The 19,989-nt window shown below is 39.5% G+C and overlaps 1 protein-coding gene across 3 annotated transcripts; it reads right to left on the minus strand.

Moving 5' to 3' along the window:
* Nucleotides 1–379: 379 nt before the first annotated feature.
* On the minus strand, nucleotides 380–18,210 carry LOC144202826 (ras-related protein Rap-1A-like). Of its 3 annotated transcripts, none has more exons than XM_077725865.1 (8): nucleotides 18,047–18,210; nucleotides 11,723–11,811; nucleotides 10,288–10,356; nucleotides 9,612–9,668; nucleotides 8,140–8,280; nucleotides 3,675–3,818; nucleotides 3,458–3,592; nucleotides 380–1,503 (listed from the first exon to the last, which is right to left on the minus strand). In XM_077725865.1, the coding sequence occupies exons 2-7, from the start codon at nucleotides 11,777–11,779 to the stop codon at nucleotides 3,503–3,505; spliced, it is 558 nt and encodes a 185-aa protein (XP_077581991.1). In that variant the 5' UTR covers nucleotides 11,780–11,811; nucleotides 18,047–18,210; the 3' UTR covers nucleotides 380–1,503; nucleotides 3,458–3,502. The 3 variants fall into 3 exon arrangements, with proteins under 3 accessions (XP_077581991.1, XP_077581992.1, XP_077581993.1); XM_077725866.1 differs by having other exon boundaries at nucleotides 17,937–18,097; XM_077725867.1 differs by lacking the exon at nucleotides 18,047–18,210 and adding an exon at nucleotides 17,821–17,852.
* Nucleotides 18,211–19,989: the final 1,779 nt, after the last annotated feature.

The raw sequence follows: 19,989 nt of genomic DNA on the forward strand, positions 1-19,989 counted from the left end.
AAATACGGTTTATATGCGAGAAAATATGGTTTATAGGATTTTGTCGTATAATGTTGGATTTTTTGAGAAATTCTGAATTCAAGAGAGCAGTTGGAAGGAAAAAAAATTAAGAAAACTGATATTTTAGCCACACAGATTCATGCTAATTTGTGATTGGACAAAAATGTGGTGGCAAAAAATCTTAAATTCAAATTAAATATTAATATTTTGTTGTTGTCTCATGACAAGTTAATTAATTGCAGACTTAAAGTTCCCACTAGCTTCTGTGTTAGCCGGGTGGTCGTAGTTTGTTTTGAACTTGAATTCTGATTGGATTATACTTAAAAACCTTTGTATAATATTTAAGAAAACATGAAATAGAGTCAAAAAGACCAACCTGTAACCAAACCACTTTGGTTAAAAGTTTAATTCACAAAAATACATTGACCAATATCATGAAAATGTACTAAAATGTACTTTAATAATCCATAAACGCTGGAACATTGTAGACAGAAAAACACAAGAAGCATTATTCGAGTTGGTTTAGTATAATATATTTCAGCTTCAAGAGACATAGAAATCATTCCTTATCCCCCCCACCCACCCCCTCCCCATTTCTTTTATATAAAAGACCCATTTTTTTGTCCGAAGCATTATTATGCAAAAAAAACAAAAGAAAAAATGGCATTAGAATATATTACGGGAGCTATGAAATTCCCAGTGACAAAGTATAAAATGAAGTCACATCAGAGAGAAAAAAATTGAGCAAAAAAGTCCATGAACGATTAGTGGTGGAGAAAAAAAACAAAAAAAAAAGTCATAGAAAAATAATATGATCGATTTTTCCATCTATTGTGGTGAAGAAAACGCTTCATGGCCCGACTGCAAAAACACAAAATCATAATTGCGACTTTTTGCACAAATCTACAATGAACTCTTTTTTTTTTCATGCTCGTTTTTGAAGAACATTTATCATCACGCGACTAAAATTCATGTCTTTCAAATACCACGGTATATTGAAGAAAAAAAAAGATGGAAAAATACTGAATCCCATTTCTAATGTTTCACTTTTTAATCAATATTTTTTTTGTTTAAAAAAAAAGAGGGGGTAAGAAGAGGGGCGGGGCTTGGGCAGGTTATTTTCTTTCTTTTAAGTTGTTTTTTTGTTTTGTTTCTTTCTTCCCCGCTGGTAGACATTTTGTTTCGGAATAGATTTCCTGTTGTCATCAGTTTGTGGCCTTTTGGTATTTTTTTTTTTTTGGTGTGGAAACGGAGCCGACGTGTCGTTTAAGGCGAACACGCCAGAAGAAGAAGGTCCTTGAGGGCGGACTGTCTTTCTCGCCGTGTCGTCCTCGTGTCAGGGCGGGATGGGAGCTGGGCTGAATCACCGTTTGTGGATGATGGACTGAAGAAAAGGGGGCAGGGGGGAGTCGGTTGGTTGGTTGGTCTGGGGTGGGGTGGGGGGGCCGTTATTGGATTGCTGGCACGTTCCAATCGGGGCAACAGTTCTTCATTACAGCATTTCTGCAAGACGATACAGTGGTTAAGTCGTCACCTTCTGGCTAGTGTCTTCAGTTTGAATGGTTTTGGAGCCCTCCGGTGGACGCCGGGTGTCATGACCCCCGTCAGGAGTTCAATTGGTACTAGAGGGCAAGTAAGTGGTGTACATTGTCCAATGTCCATGTCTTTTCTGATTATTCGAAATGGTATTTTTTCCCAAATATTGATGATGTTGATTTATAATAGCAAGAATTGTTGGGTATTTATGAAACATTTTGTGGGCTCAGAAGTGTTTAAAATTTTGATTTTGGTAACTCTTTGCTACGAGTAGATTCCTATTTTTTTCATTTCTTTCATTCAGTCAATGTGTAATGACTGTTGGGGCCGCTAGGTGGACTCGTTACTCTCGTTGTGAGTGTTTTTTATATTAAAATGGAGAAAATGCTACAGCATTAAAAGACATTACGGGGCACACAAAAAAAACAAAAACTTGGATCTCCAATAATAATTAAGTTTTAAACCAAAATAATGTAGTTTTATTTTGCAAAAAACTATGGAATAAATACTGCTCTGTTTTAAAGAAAGTTATACTTATTTCTCGCCCTCCTTTTCCATTAAAAAAATCTAATGTCAATTAATAGAGGTAACCTTAATTGTCAAAAAATAATGAACAATTCCACATGGTTGTGTAAATAGTGAAGCTGTGCGGTGGCACAGTTGCGAGCTAATCCCATTAGTGTTGGGTCAGAGGGCCGCCGGCCAGCTAGTGAACTCTCTCACATGGCGAGCGGGTGAGCGGGTGGGCGAGGCCAGGCCAAGCCAGGCCACACCACGCCGGCCGGGCCGCCCTGATGTCTGAGCCCGGGTACAATGGCGCTGTCTGTAGCGCTAATCCACATTTGGAGGCAAAAGTTTGGAGGGGAAAGCGAGAGCGCTCTACGTAAGCCCTTTAAATGCAACAGGGGCGGAACTAAGAACAAATGTGGATCTCCTTACGACTGTGGAAGTCGGTCGTTTTGGCGCGGTCTCATTCGGTCGATGCCAAGGAAGAGGAAAAAAACATGCTAATGAAATGGCGATGTTTTTAGGGCGGAGTCATGGAGTACGAGTTTGTGGATAGTCATTGAGAAATAATGTTGTGGTTCAAAAGTGCCGATTTGCCTTTGAAACTCGATGGAGGACGCAATCAAAGTTTAATCAAGTTCAGATGGCGAATCATTCCAATGTAGTCGTGTCGATATTTATTGTTTTAAATGTAAAAAATTCAGTCATATTTTTGAAAATTGTAGTTTGACATTTTATGACAGTTAGAGCCTTGTTTTAAAAATAATAATAATATAATGCTCTTTTATTACTACTAATTTCATGGATAAAGATCCAGATATGAGGCTTGAGTTTAGCTTACATTCTGGTGCACTTCTAAGTTTTAACCCTAGATGGAGGCAGTCACCTAAACAGTGCGAGTTTGTTAGTTTAGCAGTTAAATCCTGCCAAGTTGAATCAAAAGAATTTATTTTATACAAAAAAAATACAATGTGTTAAATTGTGCTAATTTTCCAGGCTTTTTGCCTGTCGAAGATTGTCTCTGTTCTGAAAAGTTTGTTACACTAGTTTAAATATCTACACTTTGCTGATTAAATATATATTAAAAATCATTTTATTCCCATTGACTGCCTTCAATGTCCAATTTAGTTTGACTGGCAGTCACTTTATTGCATACAAGTGAATGCATTTTTGGGTGAATTTTCCCCTACACAACCGACAGGGGTCGCACTTCCCCTCCCTTCCACCAGGAGGAAGCAAAAAGCAATATTGACACGAGTACGTAACAGTGCAAACAAGCATTCAACTCGTGACGGATGGTGACACATAAGCAGCCGTTGAAAGCCGCGCGGGATTGGCTGACAGCTGCCTCGCTCGGATTCCTGAGCTGCCTATCCTCCGCCATTTTTTTTTCAAAATCAAAATCCATACATACCTGGCTCAGAGCTGCTGCGGGGGCATTGGGATGGGAAGGGGGTCTTTAAAGCAGCACACAGTTGGATTTCTTTTTTGCCTTTTTCTTTTCCACTGGCGTTTTTCTATTTATCTGTCTGACCAGGTCGTAGAAGATCTAAAAAAAAAGGGGAACAAGGTCCAAATCATGAATGATACGAGAAAAAAAAAGAGGAAGGAGGGCGTGGCGGTCCACTCACATCGAGAACGTTGATCTTTGACTTAGCAGACGACTCTAAAAAGGCACAGTGGTTCCACTGTCTGGCCAAGTTCTGGCCCTGCTCCTTGCCCACCACACGTTCATCCTCCAAGTCGCACTTGTTGCCCACCAGGATCATCGGCACCTGTCCCAAAATGGCCGTGGAATTAAGACACTGGACAAACAACATGACTTACACTGGGTTTTTTCATTCTCAATACAAGTTTTTGGATTTGAGCAAGTTGGGAAACCCAAAAAAAACACGTACATTGACACAAACAGTTTGGCTTTGTACATTTTTTTTTTTTAGCGAGATGTCCGTCACGACGTATTATTGGCAACGCTTTCACCAACTGGAACAATCCAGATGAATCGATGGTTAGAGCCTCTGGGAGGGCAATGCAATCATTTATACTTACATAAGCTATGACATCATCGAAATCAAGGGTGTCAGACTCGGGTTGGTTCGCGGACCGCTTTCACTCCATTTCACATATTTTAGATATAATATTTAGATTTTTGTAAATAAATGGATTAAAATAACTGGATTAAAGACCCTGAATATTTAGTTTTTTATAGATCTAAAAACTGTTTATTTTATGTATATTTTTTTAGATTTTACAAAATGATTTTTGAACTAAAAACACAAAAAAATGGATTAAAAAATGACAATTGGCCATGGCGCGGGGCAACGTCTCATCCTGCCTGCCGTTTCCTGAACGGCTATCTGGGGCCACCGACGGGGGCCCGGAGGAAGCGCGGCGGCCCCGCCCGCCCGCCCGGGATAGCATCGCTTTCCTTCCTGAACGCTTTCAAACATTTCAGCCGGAATCCGCGATATATACCACGTGTCACCATTTTTTTCTTTGTAATCTCTCGTTGTAGTTAGCTAGCGAGCTAGCGTGTGTTAGATAAACCCCGAGTGACCACATCTTCGCGACATATGCGGAAATGTTTCAAAACTCGATATGAACATCTGCTGAAGAAATTTTGGGGCGGTGGGACGGCCGCTACTAAATCATAGCGAGGGAATTCCTGCTTAGACGAAGTGGAAAAAAAATGTGATATTAGCAGGACATGTGGAAGCATCCTGACTTGTTCTGGCTTGCGGCCCCAATTCTGCTCGTGCTATTCCTTAAAGGGGCGGAGCGGACTTTTATCTCTTGCATCCGAGTGGAATTAATCTGTTTAAAAAATAAAAACAAATTCTCATCTGTTGAAGAGGCGGTGAGAGGTGGGGGGTAAAGTAGATAAAAAGATGTTTCCAGGAAGTTTCTGCACTTAGTTTGTCTAAAAAAATGTTTTTCACACAAATACAGCTGTGATTCAAGATCCGCAAATATATCTAAGATTTACATGTGTTTTGGACAGCTTCAAATCCATCATTTATTTATGTGATAACAGAGAAATACTGTTTTTATCCAACTATTAGCCACACCCGTAAAATGGACTTAAAATTGTTGAATTTTACAATTTCTCGCGTATAAGCCGGCCCCTTTGATTCACAATTTTCATCTTAATATTTAATAGGGAGTACAAATGTTTTACTTTGAAAGGAAAATCTTCAAAAAGTAAGTCCTGTGAGCAGTACAACCAGGAAGTATGTCCCTAGCGGACTAATTTGTCATCCCAAGGTAAAATGGCGGCACTCTGAGCGAGTTTTTTCACGTTTATGCAAGATACATTTAATTTTTTTTCTTGAATTTAATTCATAGACGTCAAAATACATTTTGTGTAACGTTTCATCTGTTTATCTTTTCTCTATTTTGTAATAAATGACTGTATAGTCTTGTATTATGGCATTTCATGCATCTCAAGTTTAATTTTTGCGCATATACGCTGTACCCTCGATTCAGTCATCAATTTTTTTGAGCGACAAATACGGCTAAAAATACAGTAAAGTGAAACTTGTCTCGGTCTAAACTATCCTACTTTGAACAACTGTCCTTCTTCATAGCAGTTGGCGTCTGCCTGTCCCTTTAAGAACTCGTAAAACACGGCAGTCTCCGTTATCGCTAATCCCCGCGGGCGAATAGCCGACGACACGAAGCCGGAATGTTTGTGTGAACCTGGCAGAGGTTGCCGCTTGATGTTTGCTGTCCAAACAAGCCGCCATTTCTCCCAGGAGGTCGCGGGAACGCGCGGCGAATGCAAACGTCCAGCCCAAGCCGCGATAAAGAGTTACCCGAGCGCCACTCTAATCCCGCTCGCCCTGGCGAGTCACGGGAACCGGATCGGGGCTTTAAACGCCCCGCCAGACCCGTCTTGCATAAGACTTGGAAAGGGAAACCTGGAGAAGTCAATTCCCAGTTAGCCACTGGGTCGCGTGACCACTTTTGTTATTCTTACTTACTTTTTTTAGGCCAAAATTTGGCTGGCTAAGCTCAAAGCGGACTCGTTAAAAGTCGACTAATTGAGCGCCGTAGGATTCCGTAGCGGGACTATGTGCTCCAAAGAAAACCAGCCCATTGAAGACTTTTTTTTCTTTTCATGGAGTTTAGTAATATTAAGAGCGGCTGCGCGGATTGCCGGCTCGGCCTTAAATGGCGCGGAGAAAGACAAACAGCTGCGGCGGTGGCGGCGAATGGGGAATGTTGGCCGTCTCTGAAAGACCGTTCGTGAATTTGGGATTGAAAACATGGCGGCCGGGCGAAGATAAATAAATGTCAGGGTAGTCCAACGAGCTAACTATGGGCTAACACCTGAGATGGCAAAAGTGGTCAGGGAAGGCAAACCGCAAGGAAACGAACGTTTGTGAAAGGGTGAAACCTTCCAGGAAAATGAATGCGATAATGGAAAAACTAGCAGAGAAAGACTAAAATAATTCAGGAGTGAATAGATAGCGTTTTAGGCGTACTGATTGTATATTTTTGCATGTACGGCAGATTTTCAGGATCTAGATTAGATACCGTGGGAATGCATTAAGGAGGGGTAAAAAGTAAATAAATATAAAAAATGCTGAAGTTTCCACAATTCAAAACATTTGTTTAAATGCTTTTTAAATATTTTTTCACAAATTTGTTGTGAGTATATAATATCTAAAAGTGATAAATGTACTATATTTGCACTATCTTGGTTGTGATAGCAAAGAAAAACAAAGAATTATAAAATTAATTAAACCAAAAATATTCAACATTAAGATTACACTATTTTGGAGTCAATGATGTATCAGCTATCAAAATAGTTTTAGCCTGTTTTAGTCACTGTTTGACAGCTTGACTGTTAGGGTACATTGCTTGCTGACGCACTATATCTATATAGTGAAAAGCATGACAACATAAGCAGTCAACTATGACATTTTTGTCTGCTACAAGTGATTGAGACGATCCAAAATGGGTGAAATGAGATCAGTTTTACAAAAAAAAACGTACTTAAAAAAACAAACAATTAGAAATGATACAAAAATGTTTAAGCTAACAGGTATGTAATTGACATGCCAAAAAAAACTGCATAGCAGATCATGGCTAACTAAAGTTTTTCTAAAAGGGCAAAAAAAAAACGTTTTGTTGAAAATTTGCTTGGTTTTCTGAAAACATGATTTTTTTTTTTAAAACCGGAGGCTAAAATAGTTCAAATCTCTCTCATTTCAGCTCCAACAAATTTTCCAGATATCGACTGAAATGCAGTCAACCGCTTCCTCACCTTAAATAGTGCAACTCCCGATAGCTTGGGGCTAACCGCAAAATCTCTAATAAAACCCACCGCCACGGCGTGCTTTTAATGAACTCCACTTCTCCTGCGCATGGCTGCCGCACGGCCTAATCGTTCCCGTGGAGTGCCAGACCGCAGCCATGATGGGGGGAAGGGTAAGAAGAATAATGGGGAAAACATAGAAACAGACGCTGAATCCAACTCGCATTGGCCAGCCCGAGAAAAGACAGGCAGAAAGTTTGACACCGCAAAACGCACTAACAGCGGAAGGGTGGAAAAAAGAGAGGGGATACGTTCATTCCTGAGTGAGGAGATCCAAAAAAGGACATCCTCGATCTGCGCTACAACGCCAGAGGGTGACGGAGCCTTGACTGTAAAAGGACCTGGCAAAATTTGCCTGGATAGAAAGCAGACGCGACCGCAAAAAATACGAGAATATTCGACGCCGTGTGAAACGGGGCTGCGTATTTAACGGCTAATGAGATGCTAATCTCATTCCGACGACGACAATTAATCACCATGGCTGAAGGGGAAGCTATTGTTTCGACTGGGATCAAACCAATGGGTTACGAGGGCGGTGCTCGGGGGGGGTACGTCGCCCAACGCGGCGGTCCCAACCTCCAGACGGAAATCGCACAATGCGACGTACAAATTGCGCTGTGTGTCCTCTCATTGTTTTCTGACATACAAGTAAGGACGGGGTACATCACGGCTTCCATTGTGTGGGGTAAATACGAATTTGTAATTCGGCGTTGAATGGTCGCCATAGAAACAAAACAAGGTAGAGAGGTAAAGAAGGGGGGGGCCAGACTCACGTCCTCGGTGTCCTTTACTCGTAGAATCTGTTCCCTCAGGTCCTGGAGGTCGTTAAAAGTGGACTGCGCCGTGATGGAGTAAACCAAGGCGAAACCCTGGCCGTTCTTCATGTATAAGTCCCTCATGGCTGTGAACTGCTCCTAAAATGGGGGAAGAACCAAAAAAAGGTTGAGTTTTGTTAAATGCAGATGTGGAAAGTTTTTTTTTTACTTTCCCTGCTAAAGCTATGTGTTAGGATTAGTTGGGGTTTTGTACTGTTTGAGATTTAGTCCATTGTGTTCACCTGTTGATATCCAGGTCTTCCTAAGTGTAATCAACCCGAGTCTGTCTATTTAAACCCTGTGTGTTTGTGTTGGATCCTATGCATTGTTTGCTTCAAAAGTTTTTGTTACAGCAAGGGTGTAAACGTCAACTCGATTTCATGTGGGCCGGACCATTTTAGATATAATATTTAGATTTTTTTTTTAATAAATGGAGTAAAATAACTAGATTAAAAGTCCTGAAAATTCTGTTTTTTTATAGATCTAAAACAATGTTTATTTTAACTTTTTTTAAATATATTTTTCCATTAAAAAAATGATTTTTGAACTAAAAACACAGAAAAAATGGATTTAAAAAATGACATTTATTGATTTAAAAGAGGGAAAATCAGGAAATGTAATACACATCTATACTTTTCATTTTAATTTGATCCTAAACTAGAAAGTCGGCACTCATCATTTACTTTCCCGGGCCACAAAAAATGATACGGTGGGCCAGATTTGGCCCCCGGGCCGCCACTTTAACACCCGTGTCCTTGTTCCCATGATTGCTTACTGCATTTGTGTCCTATACTACGTTCCACGCCGCACCCGAGACGTAATAACATGTGGGTGTATTATTATTATTATTATTATTAGAACAAGATAGCTTGAACTTGTCCTGCATGTTGTCCAATTGACACGAGTATAAAACTGTGCGAACGCTACAGTGAGATTAAGAAGAGTCGGCCGGCTCTGCCGTGAGATGATGTCGCTTTTAAGCAAAGTGGCGCTTTGGAGATAAACATTCAGCAGTTAGCGCGCCAAAAGCCGAGGGTGGCTAGAATTAAAAAGAAGTCGGGGCCAAAGCGGTGATTATTTCTCATCTGGGATCAAGTGAGAATCGCGTGGCATTGCTTATGGCGCTTTTTTTTTTGTTTACCCATTTCTTCACGGCTAAAGTGACTCAAGTGTTTAGCAGCAAACAAGGTAAATATGCTCTCTTAGTGCAAGTACCAAAAGTGCAAGATCGAAATGTGCAGCGCTAGACTGAAGTAAAAAAATCTGAGAACATTAATTATTGATATGAACCGGGCACTTTTACGGCATTTTAACGTAGAGTGCATTCGTTGATTCCTGTTGGCGAGGGCGTGTAAACGTGTCAAAATATTTTCGGCTGTGTTCCCTAGCTGGTCTTCCCAACAAACCCAACGGTGACTTGGTGAACTTACTGTGCCGGCAGTGTCGAGAATTTCAAGCATACATTGTTGTCCGTCTACCTCCACTTGCTGCAAAGAAAAAAAGCACAGATGGTTTCATTAGACATGCAGAAAAAACGTGACCGGACGTTTGGTCGCCGGACGTTTGGTCGCTGGCCTTTGTTGTCGCCAGCCTTCTGGTTGCCGGTCAAATGTACTTAGATATTAAACAGTACTTAGCTATGAAACAGTACTTAGATATCATATAGTACTAAGAAATTAAACAGTACTAAGATATTAAACAGTACTTAGATATTAAACAGTACTTAGATATTAAACAGTACTTAGATATTAAACAGTACTTAGATATTAAACAGTACTTAGATATTAAACAGTACTTAGATATTAAACAGTACTTAGATATTAAACAGTACTTGGATATTAAACAGTACTTGGATATTAAACAGTTCTTAGATATTAAACAGTACTTAGACATTAAACTCTCTCTCTTAGATATTAAACTCTCTCTCATGAATATAATTTTGAGAGCTGGTTTCAACAGTAAACTCATTTGACCGGCGACCAAACGTCCGAGCACCAGAAAAACAGGCAAACGTTCCGGTCTTGGTGTTTAAAGACAGGTCATCATTTTGTCAGGAACGAGGTTTCGAGAGCCAAAGCACGTCATGTCAAGAAACCACAAACTCACCTTTCTGTACGAGTCTTCTATTGTCGGGTCATATTTTTCCACAAAGATTCCCTGGACGAACTGAACTGTCTGTAAAAGAGAAAAAGTTGAGGTTGGGATCAATCACCATTGGTTTGAAAGACCATTGGGCGTTGGCCAAAGACGACGGGGATTTCCCCGCCGTAACGGAGGGGGCGTGATACAATGGAAGAGTGGCAGATTTCAACAAATCCACTGGTTTTCCATCCAATAATCCGTTTGGAGGGATAAACAACACCTGGTGGACGTTATCTTGGTCGGGCATTTTCCGACAGCCTTGTGATGACGACTTGGCAATGTGTTCCTGGTTTGGCCCCATTAAAGTGTCGGGTTGCATGACTGAGTCTACACAACGGAATTCAGTGGCATTTGTAATGTAAAAGCAGGTGCATCATTAATACAAAAAATAAATAAAAATAGGTTCATTGCAAGTCTTTGTGAAGTGAGAAAGGAAGCATTAGGAATATTTTTGTAGTGGTTGGTGTTTCTGTATTCAAATTTTGATCAAAATAATTGTCTAAAATGGAAAAAAATACATTATATGCAAATTGAATTGGTGGTTGGTAAAAGCAATAAAATTCCTTGTAGACTGTTCATTGGCAGATCAAAATTATCACATTTTTTGTAATGTAACTGATTATTTTGAAAGATTTACTGGAAATTTAGGATCCGATCTCACTTATTATGCTTCAAAACCCATTAAAAATATTTTCCCCAATTGCTGCATTTAACCAAAATGTATTGTTTATTTTATGTCATTTAATGACTGAATGCAATCTAAAAAACACAAAATAAAGCAATATAATACTGATTTGATTGATAGTACTTCAGTGAATACTTTTGAGGCCACATTTGGTTTAGCCATTTTTCAAATTAGGGCTGGGCAATTTAAAAAACATTTTAAAACTTGATTTTCATATTGCTGTTTTTAACTAGTACTTTAATTGCAATAGTAACGGGTGTGCGGAAAATTTAACTATTTTTGTGGACATTTTTTAAAGTGGATTGGACAAAAAATAACATTCCAATCTCCAATCTTAAATGCCAAAATTGTGTATTTATATTTCAAGAATAAATATACAATTATTTCCTCCACAAATTCTAATTAGAGGACTAGTTTTCCCAGTGAAATTCCAGTAAAAAGAAAATATCCTACCAACTATCTCCCCACTAAATAAGCGTGTGATTAATCGATTCATTTTGACAACCCTCGTCAAAGCCACATAATCCTCTTCTAAGCCTCATTTCTGACTTTCACGCTTCCTTTTGTACAAGCGTGGAATAAAACCCTGGCATAAACAATCCCAAACAAATCTGTCAAATCTTCCCGGGGTTTTATCAAAAGTGAAAATGCACTGCAAAGATGTCAGATAACCCAAAGAGCTGCGGGGAGGTATTTAGAAGGGGGGTGTCTTACCAGAGCGGACTTGCCCACGCCTCCTGAGCCCAACACCACTAGCTTATATTCACGCATGGCGGGATCGCTTCAGCCGACAGCCAAACAGTCTGAAAAAAAAGAAAAGGGAGAGGAAAAATGAGCATTTGCATAGAAAAAAATGGCAACTGTTTCCAGGATTGGACTCATTCTAACACAGGGTTAGGGAATCTATAGCTCGAGAGCCATATGTGGCTCTTTCCATGGCTATATATGGCTCTCCACTAACCTGTGAAATATGGAAATCACTAGTGAGAGAGCCAATAGGAGCGTCACGTTGACAATTTGGCATTGAGACTAGCTTTAGCACCACTTTAATCATAATTTAGTTTTTAATGCTATTCTGAATGCATAAACTCATTAATATTGATTGATTACCAAGAGAATAACAATTTATCAAAAGAAATTAGAGACTTGTTGTGATTAAAGAGTGGTGAAATGCAACGTCAAAATAAAAAATTAAGATAAACTTTAAAAAATTGCACATTTTCATACATTTTACTTCTAAATTCTGAGAATAGCTCTTTAAAAATAACAACTTTTTATAGCTCTCTCTTTCAAAAAAAGGTTCCCGACCCCTGTTCTAACACAACAATGGCGGCAACACCCAGAAGTGGAGATCCTTCAAGGGAGGAAGAGGAGGAGGAGGTGAAGAAGAAGTGACCTCTGTTTTAACACAAGCCAGCTGTGGTGATTCAGCCCTGCTTGTAGTTCTCACAATGACACAATTAAGTACGCAAAGACTTTTTTCTTTCTTTTTTCCTTTCTTGTTGCTTTCAAGGTACTGCGAAATACTGGCGTGTTGTCTTTTGCGAGCCAGTGATACAAAGCGGCTGGCGGGGAATTGTGCAATCTCTGCAAGATGGCTTTGAGGGCATTATGGCGCCGATTCAGCTAGGTTAGCCAAGTGGGTCGTTCCGAAAAGAGATCGCCGCCGCGGCGGTGTTGACGACGAGTTGGGGAAGATGCTTGACGCTATTTCCGTTCAAGATGGTTATGAACCTCAAAGAAACTACTTTTTTTGGCGTGGTTTTAGGTTTCCGTGTCTATTTTTAAGCTATTTTAAAAAATATGTTTTGGGAATGTAAGGACACAGTTAAGTAATGGTTTGTTTTGGCACTCTTTAGATAAAATATGGCTGTTTTGGTTCCAACATTAAATTAATAGAGAAAACCTGAGATGAGTTTTGGATTATGCAAGAAAAAAATCGTCCAAAAAAGCTTTTAGAAAACGGAAAAAAAAATGTCCTGGTGTTATTTTTGTAAATTAAATTTTAGCTGACAGTTGAGTTACACAGTTGCTAATATTTTTATTTCACTGTAACTGCATTTGCAGCTAAAATGTGAACAATAATAACAAATTTTTCAACATAAATTAATCAATTTATGGCAAAACTACTGTATTTTTCCGACTACAGCACCCCAACAATAGACAATGTAACAATACTCAAAGGGAAAACAACAGTAAATAGGCCTAAATTAACATAACTGTTTCAAAAAGCAGGCTATTAAAGGTAAAAAAATAATACACAAATCACACTTAAGTACACACTGCAAACACTGAAAAAAATATGGCTTACAGTCCAAAAAATTCATTAAAAACGACTATCAATTTTCATCCTACTTTAAAGTCCAAACTAAATTGTGTCCAGTCCTATCTGCGACCTATCTTCCATACATCCCACTAGAAATAAATGGTGTGTTCTATGATAACAATCAAAGCAAGCATAGATATATTTTCCACCCCACTGAAAACAGATAGCTTGTTTGATAAGCAAGCCCTTTTGGCATGGCATCAAAAACAACGGCACATTTGATTCATTTGTCAAAGCGGCGCTTAAAAAACACTGCAGACGGCTAACTTCAATGCCAAGCGGTGGCATGAAGGGGGCGCTCTGAATAATTCATAAACGTTAATTCGCCAGAAGAAGTTGTCCACACACTCAAAACCATGTAACACATTCAATAGTGTTAGTGTAACATACTGGAATCCTTCTAGGAGAGTGACGACATTGTATAAAATAGTAACAAAAAAGGGGGGTGGGAGACATAAGTGTCAGGTGTCTTTACAGGCCTTGGGATTAGAAGAGTGGTTTTGATTTACAATGTTAAGTATGAAGTTATGAATGGCGTTTCTTAGTGGCCAAAGTTAGTGGTCATTTGCTAGCTTCACAACTTCTGTTTTTTGTTGTTTATGTGAGATTTACGACAACAATTGATTGGGGAAGGGTGTTGCCACTTGCGGTTATGGACTTTAAACAAAGAAAAATAGTTTACAGTGCTGAGATGTTTAAGCATTTTTGATAGGATTACTTTTAAACCAACAGTCTACTTTAAAAATTAATTAATGTACTGATCCAAGCCCACTATTCAATACCCATTCCTTGTCAGTTTTTTTTTTTTTTTACATTTTCCAATCCTACCTTGGCGAACTCAATTAGTATTGAACAGAGTGATGAGATAATCCCAATGTTTTGATGTTCAAATTATTCTATAATCCCACAAAAATTGCCTTAATTCAGAGACTACAAAGATTTACATAGTTGTCAATCTAGGCCAGAGAAAGAATGAGAGTATTTTTAAATAATAAATAACTAAAGTAGTTCCAGGTCAATTTAAACCTGACCAAAAAATTTACTTGTATAATTAGTTCAACAAAACAAATTCAGAAAATGAACACACCACAGTAGAGTATTCAACCATAACATTACAATTGCTGGTTTGAATAGCCAATTTGAAATAAATTCCAAACTTAGATGGAAATTTCCAACATTGGACATTAGAACACAACAACATAGTATTTTCCAACATGACCAACCCACTAAAAAAAGGCCATTTAAGGACATGTGCCTTCCACCAAACCTCACCCTGTTTCCACTCCCACATAACAACAGTGTCACTCAAAGCAAAACAAGCGCCTGGCAAATAAGGATCGAGAGAAGGCGGCGTGCCAGCGAGCGCACGCTCCACAGTGACATCACTTAAATGGCCGGCGGGCCAGGCCCGCCCAACCCGCCCTCTGGGGCCAAAAGGTATGCGAGTCCATGTACGGCAACGACGCTCTAGGTTCAGGATTTCCTGGTGCGGGCTAATCTGACATAATCGAGGTTGTCACAGCTGCTGACTCAGCAGGGCGGGATTTTGATTGACGGCGGCACGTCCGTCCGTCAAGAGCGGACGTCTCGCCGCCACGTGACGTTGACACGTCGACTTGAGGTTCGAGGGCGGACGGCTTGTCGTTCTGGTCAAATGTTGATAAGACACGTCGCCACGACGACCGCACACAGAGCGGCGGGCGAGATTACGAAGGAATTATGTTGAATGGCAATGAGAGTGTCATTTGCAAGGGAAAGCCTTCTGCTATTTTTCAGCTTTTAATTTTGTAGGCGGCATGTCTAGATTTTGCCAGTTTTGTGGGAATCGGACCTGCGGGTATCGCTAAAGTTTTCTTCATTTTCAACACACGTACCTGAATTGCAGACAGAAACGAGGTTATGGCATGCAATGAGATTTGATAGTGAATCACAGAAGCCCGAAAAACCTGTTTAGATATGCTTCAATGACTTTTAAAAAAAAGCAGTCAATGAAGTGTCAACTTTTTGGAGTTTAGTAGAGTTTTTAACATTGTAATATACACAAATCAGGTTCAATTTGTCTTTTTACCTCCACCAATAAGCGATTAGGCATGTTTGTCTGCCTCTAAATTTATGTTCAAGATAACTCAAGAATGAATAAAGGGCTTATTATCCAACATGCAGGATGTTTGTCGTCTAAAAATAAACTGAACAGGTAATAAAATAGCATGTTCCTTCAAACCAGCCCTGTATTTTCATTGTCTGGAGAGGCTCCAGCACCCCCATACTCTGTAAAGAGTCGCAGTACAGAAAATAAATTAATCCATTAGCAAATATTATTAAAATCAAGTCATACATTGTAATATTACGAAAGTAGGTTAAAAAAATCACAAAATTTAAGTCATTAATTATATCATAGCAGTGTAATCATATTACAAAATGGAGTCGTTCCAGTTCCAAAAAGCAGCTAAAACAAATTTTGCCAATAACTAGAATGCCCTCCCTACCAAATATGGCCATGCTTTGAATTTGGCCACTTAGGTCGAAAGCCTCGTCACAACTGCCAAAGGCATTGAAACGTGACCGTTAAAACTTCCAATAAAATCCCCGCACACAAATGCCAGGAGTCAAACGAGACCCGCTTTGGTGACGGACGACAACACCGGTGGAATTCATTCATCCAAGCAGCAACCATCCTGTCCGTGCTGCCTTGACCTGTAACCACATCCTCTTTCCAGAGACGCAAGACGACTTCACACCGACTGCCTAAAATAGTCGCTTCCACTCTCTGTTCCTGTACCGGACAGCAGCCTGGCAACAAAAAAAAAGTACCTTCGTGGGGAGGGAAGTGGTTGTTTCAAGTCAGCATCTTGTCAATGTAACCATGTTAAGCACCCCCACACATAATACGAGATAAGAGCAGGAGATGTAATTACGCAAGTTTGCGGGGAAGCGACGTTTCTTCCTTCCCGCTAGCCGTCAAACTACTAAAGTATTTTCACCCAATTCCAAGCATGGTGGCTTTTGGATACTGAAGTGTGGATGGGTTGGTTGGTTGAAGGCCAGAACTATAATGACGTGACCAGAAAAGAAAATGACTAAACCCACCAAAAAAAAAAATCAAGGTCAACATAATGATGCTCTGGAGTGAATTAAATATTTCCATTCATTTGAAATGGGAAAAGTGACTTCAGTTTGCAAATATTTCGCTTCTGGGAGCCATCTGAAATGCTAATACTTGGGGTGGAATATAGGGCATGGGTTCTATTCAGTGGCATATTTACTTATTAGTTTTGGGACAATGTTGATAACTGCCAAAAAATGTTATGTGCTGTTGTAATAAATGGAAATGAAGACTGAACTGCATCTTATTTTAAAGTTTTCCATCAAGCGAGCACTCATAAGACATTTTTGCACACAATACACAACAAAAAAATAGACAAAATACTAAAAGACTTTGTAAAAGTATACAGAATTAGTTGATACATTAGCATTTTGTAGGGTTAACTCAAATAAGCTTACAGATAGACATTTTTTAATAAAATATGTCACTGCGTAGACAGTGACAGACCAATGTTTCAATAATGGGGTACGGTATTTATTTACATATCTTAAGATATTTGTTATTATGTGGCTTGTATTGCATATCAAATCATATCATGACATACCTCTAATTGTGTTATATTGTTTTACATAACAATTTAGGTTATTGTACATTGAATTCCTGATTTATTATACACATTATTATACATATATTGTACAATTATCTGAATGGCAAACCTTGTAGCATAAATTGTAATTTCTAGAAAGATGAATATGTTGCTGACAAATTACACACCAAATGGTAAGAAGTGAAAAGTTAAGCTAAGCTTTTCACTTTCTCTAAGATCACCATTTCATTTTCAAATTGAAATTACAACCAGACACCACCAGCTTCAATGGTGGACTTTCGAGTTTTGCCCTTTAATACACATTTTCACAACCTAATTTTGAACAGTGCAGTTAAAACCCATAAAAGTGAAACACAACCACTGGTTTAGAAGGTGTCATTTCCCCTACAAATAAGCGCTTGACATGACTCCACGTCGTGTTTAAATCCCTCTTCAGCCCAGGGGGAAGCTAATTTCCAACATTCTGCCAATAACATTTATTCCATTCCAAGCCACGCGCGTCAAACAAACCCATATGCGGTCGAAGTAATCTCTAATCCAGGTCGACGGTACTAAACGTGCCCCTGCGTTGACGGTGTTGTGAGCAACGCCGCTAAATCCCGTTACAAAGCTCGTTAGCAATAATGAGGCTCACTAGCTAGCTTTAACGGGCCGCTAGCGGGGCTAGTTAGCACGTTAGCCTATTAGCACAGCCGCGTCCCTCGCGCCAAAAAGCCGCCGACTACACCGTACTCACCGGGCGAACCGGCACCGCGTCAACCACACTTTAACGTTTCCCCCCAAGAACCGAACCAAGTTGAATTTAGCAAGTTCCGAGTCGACGGGGCTAACGTTACCTGCCCTTCCGCCTGGCCTTGACTAAAATGGGAGTGTTTCGGGGAGCTGCTCGCGGAGCTTTAATGTCGTTTTTATCCGAGGCGAAAGAGGCCACGAACCCCACGGAGCTGCTTACCTCACTGGACGCGTCGCGAATGTCGGGGAGGAGAAAACCTCCCGTGATGGGAAATGTTTATCGGGTGGTTTTCTTAATTTTTTTTGGTGTCAAGCAAAGTTTGCGCTCACCGTTTGTCGCTCCGCTGTCTCTCTGTGGTCGCTCCGCAAAGTGTCAGATCGGGTGCGCGCGCAGCCCACACGTCACTCCCGCCGAGGACCGAACGACACACGGAAGACTCTTTTTTGGGGGGGCTTCTTAAAAGAGCAGGCTTGCCTAGGCTATTCTTTTAAACCTGGAGCTAAATGAGGGGAGAATAATGTGTATGGTAAACTATTTTGGTAGTGAATCTCCAATGTGTTTGAACTCTTTCACTTCAGTAATCGACATCCAAAAAGGGGGGCAGAAAAGACTAGGGTGTGACTGGTCAGGGGGGTTTGTGACACTCGACTCATTCAATGACATTGATAGGGAGAGACATCCCATCCATTTATACTGGGAATGGCCACTCCCAGTTAAAAAGAATTGGACGTCTGTCAGCGTCAATGGCATTGAATGGGTTAACTGGATAATTCAATATGCAACATTGGGAGGGAACTTGGAAGATTCAGTTACTGATGTTAAAGTCAATTTATTTGACAAAACCATCTACTAATCAAATTCCTCGCCTTTTTCCTCTTTGTTATAAAGTAAAATTTCTGTGGTTGGCAGTTTCCACTGCTAAGACTCAGCCTATTTAAAAAAAAACATGAGTAAGAAGACTTTTATACATCTATGAGTTGCTTTTAAACTGCTGACAGGTTTTTTTTTTTTGTTTCCAAATTGTGAAATAAGTCAAAATGGAACTAAAAAATGGAAGTGGAAAAAGGGACAAGGCCATTTTTTTCTGAGTGAGGTAGCGATGAGTCAAATTAACACAATGTGAGATTATTGTTGAATGATGCAGATGTAATTTTATTCACAATACTATATTATAATGTCGACCCAGTTATTGTAACATGTTGCTTCGTGGTGGATTCACAATGTTGATGGCTAAAAATTTGAATGACTTTAGCTGGAATCCAAATTCCCAGACTCAAACCCTAGCGAAAATGTGCATCACCCGTAAACTTTAAGCTAAAAAAAACTTGTCACAAAGACAAAAACTAGTTTTCCTGAAATTTCCATGCATTTTTTTAATATTCAAGACTCTGATTTATAGATTTTGATCAATATTTATGACATTCCATTAATATAAGTCATATAGTACCTGTCCCATGACAGGTAGTTGTCACCAAATGTTGTTTCAATGTTATTGTTATATATTTATAGCTATATTCCCTTAAAAAGCCAATTACAGTGCTTACAGTATATAAAGTTAATGAGTTTAGTGATGAAATTGACTTAATAATTTTCGCAAAAGTGCCTTAGAACGAGGAGTGGCTGCCCTCTAGTGGTTGACCTCATCTAACGCACTTTCCATCCTGTGCATGGATTAAATACGATCAATTTCCCATGAATACTAAACGACAAATAAAACACGCCAATGTATTATAGTACAATTTTTTTATATGGATTGAATACAGAATGTGAATACCTTTCTTTTCAATTACGCCCAATGTTTCTTTTGTTGTTGTTTTGCACATAAATGCAGAACAGCAGCTTCCATAAAACGCTCATTTTGACTCTTTCCAGTGCAAAAATAAATACATCATCCAAGTCGAATAGTCAAGAGACAAACGGCTCCTGCACAATTTCGATTTAAGGCAAATCAGCAAATACAAGGGGAAACCTTTCCATGTATAAACAGTACACTAAATTATAATCATAAATTAGTCACAATCTATTTTCTTCACAATGGCCACACAACCAGGTCCCCTCTGGTCTTCAGGTATCTCAGAAAATAACACCTAAAAAATAAAAACACAACTCAGCGGAACCTCTAAAGAATTGGACTGCATTAAAATTGCTGTCGAAACTTAAAGAACGATCTTTCCGTGACAAATAATGTCCATTTTTAGACATTATTTCCACATTAATTGTATTTTGCCTGCTCAGAGGCATTGGTATACATATTTTGTTGTCTTTTGTGTTC

The sequence above is a fragment of the Stigmatopora nigra genome, chromosome 10 (genome assembly GCF_051989575.1).
Source record: "Stigmatopora nigra isolate UIUO_SnigA chromosome 10, RoL_Snig_1.1, whole genome shotgun sequence".
Taxonomy (NCBI): Eukaryota; Metazoa; Chordata; class Actinopteri; order Syngnathiformes; family Syngnathidae; genus Stigmatopora; species Stigmatopora nigra.

Coding starts and splice junctions, on each gene's coding strand:
- LOC144202826 (XM_077725865.1), bottom strand. CDS start 11,779: ATGCGTGAATATAAGCTAGTGGTGTTGGGCTCAGGAGGCGTGGGCAAG. Junction 9,669..10,287: donor TAGAAGACTCGTACAGAAAG/GTGAGTTTGTGG, acceptor TTTTCTTTGCAG/CAAGTGGAGGTAGACGGACA. Junction 3,593..3,674: donor CAAAGATCAACGTTCTCGAT/GTGAGTGGACCG, acceptor CTTTTTTTTTAG/ATCTTCTACGACCTGGTCAG.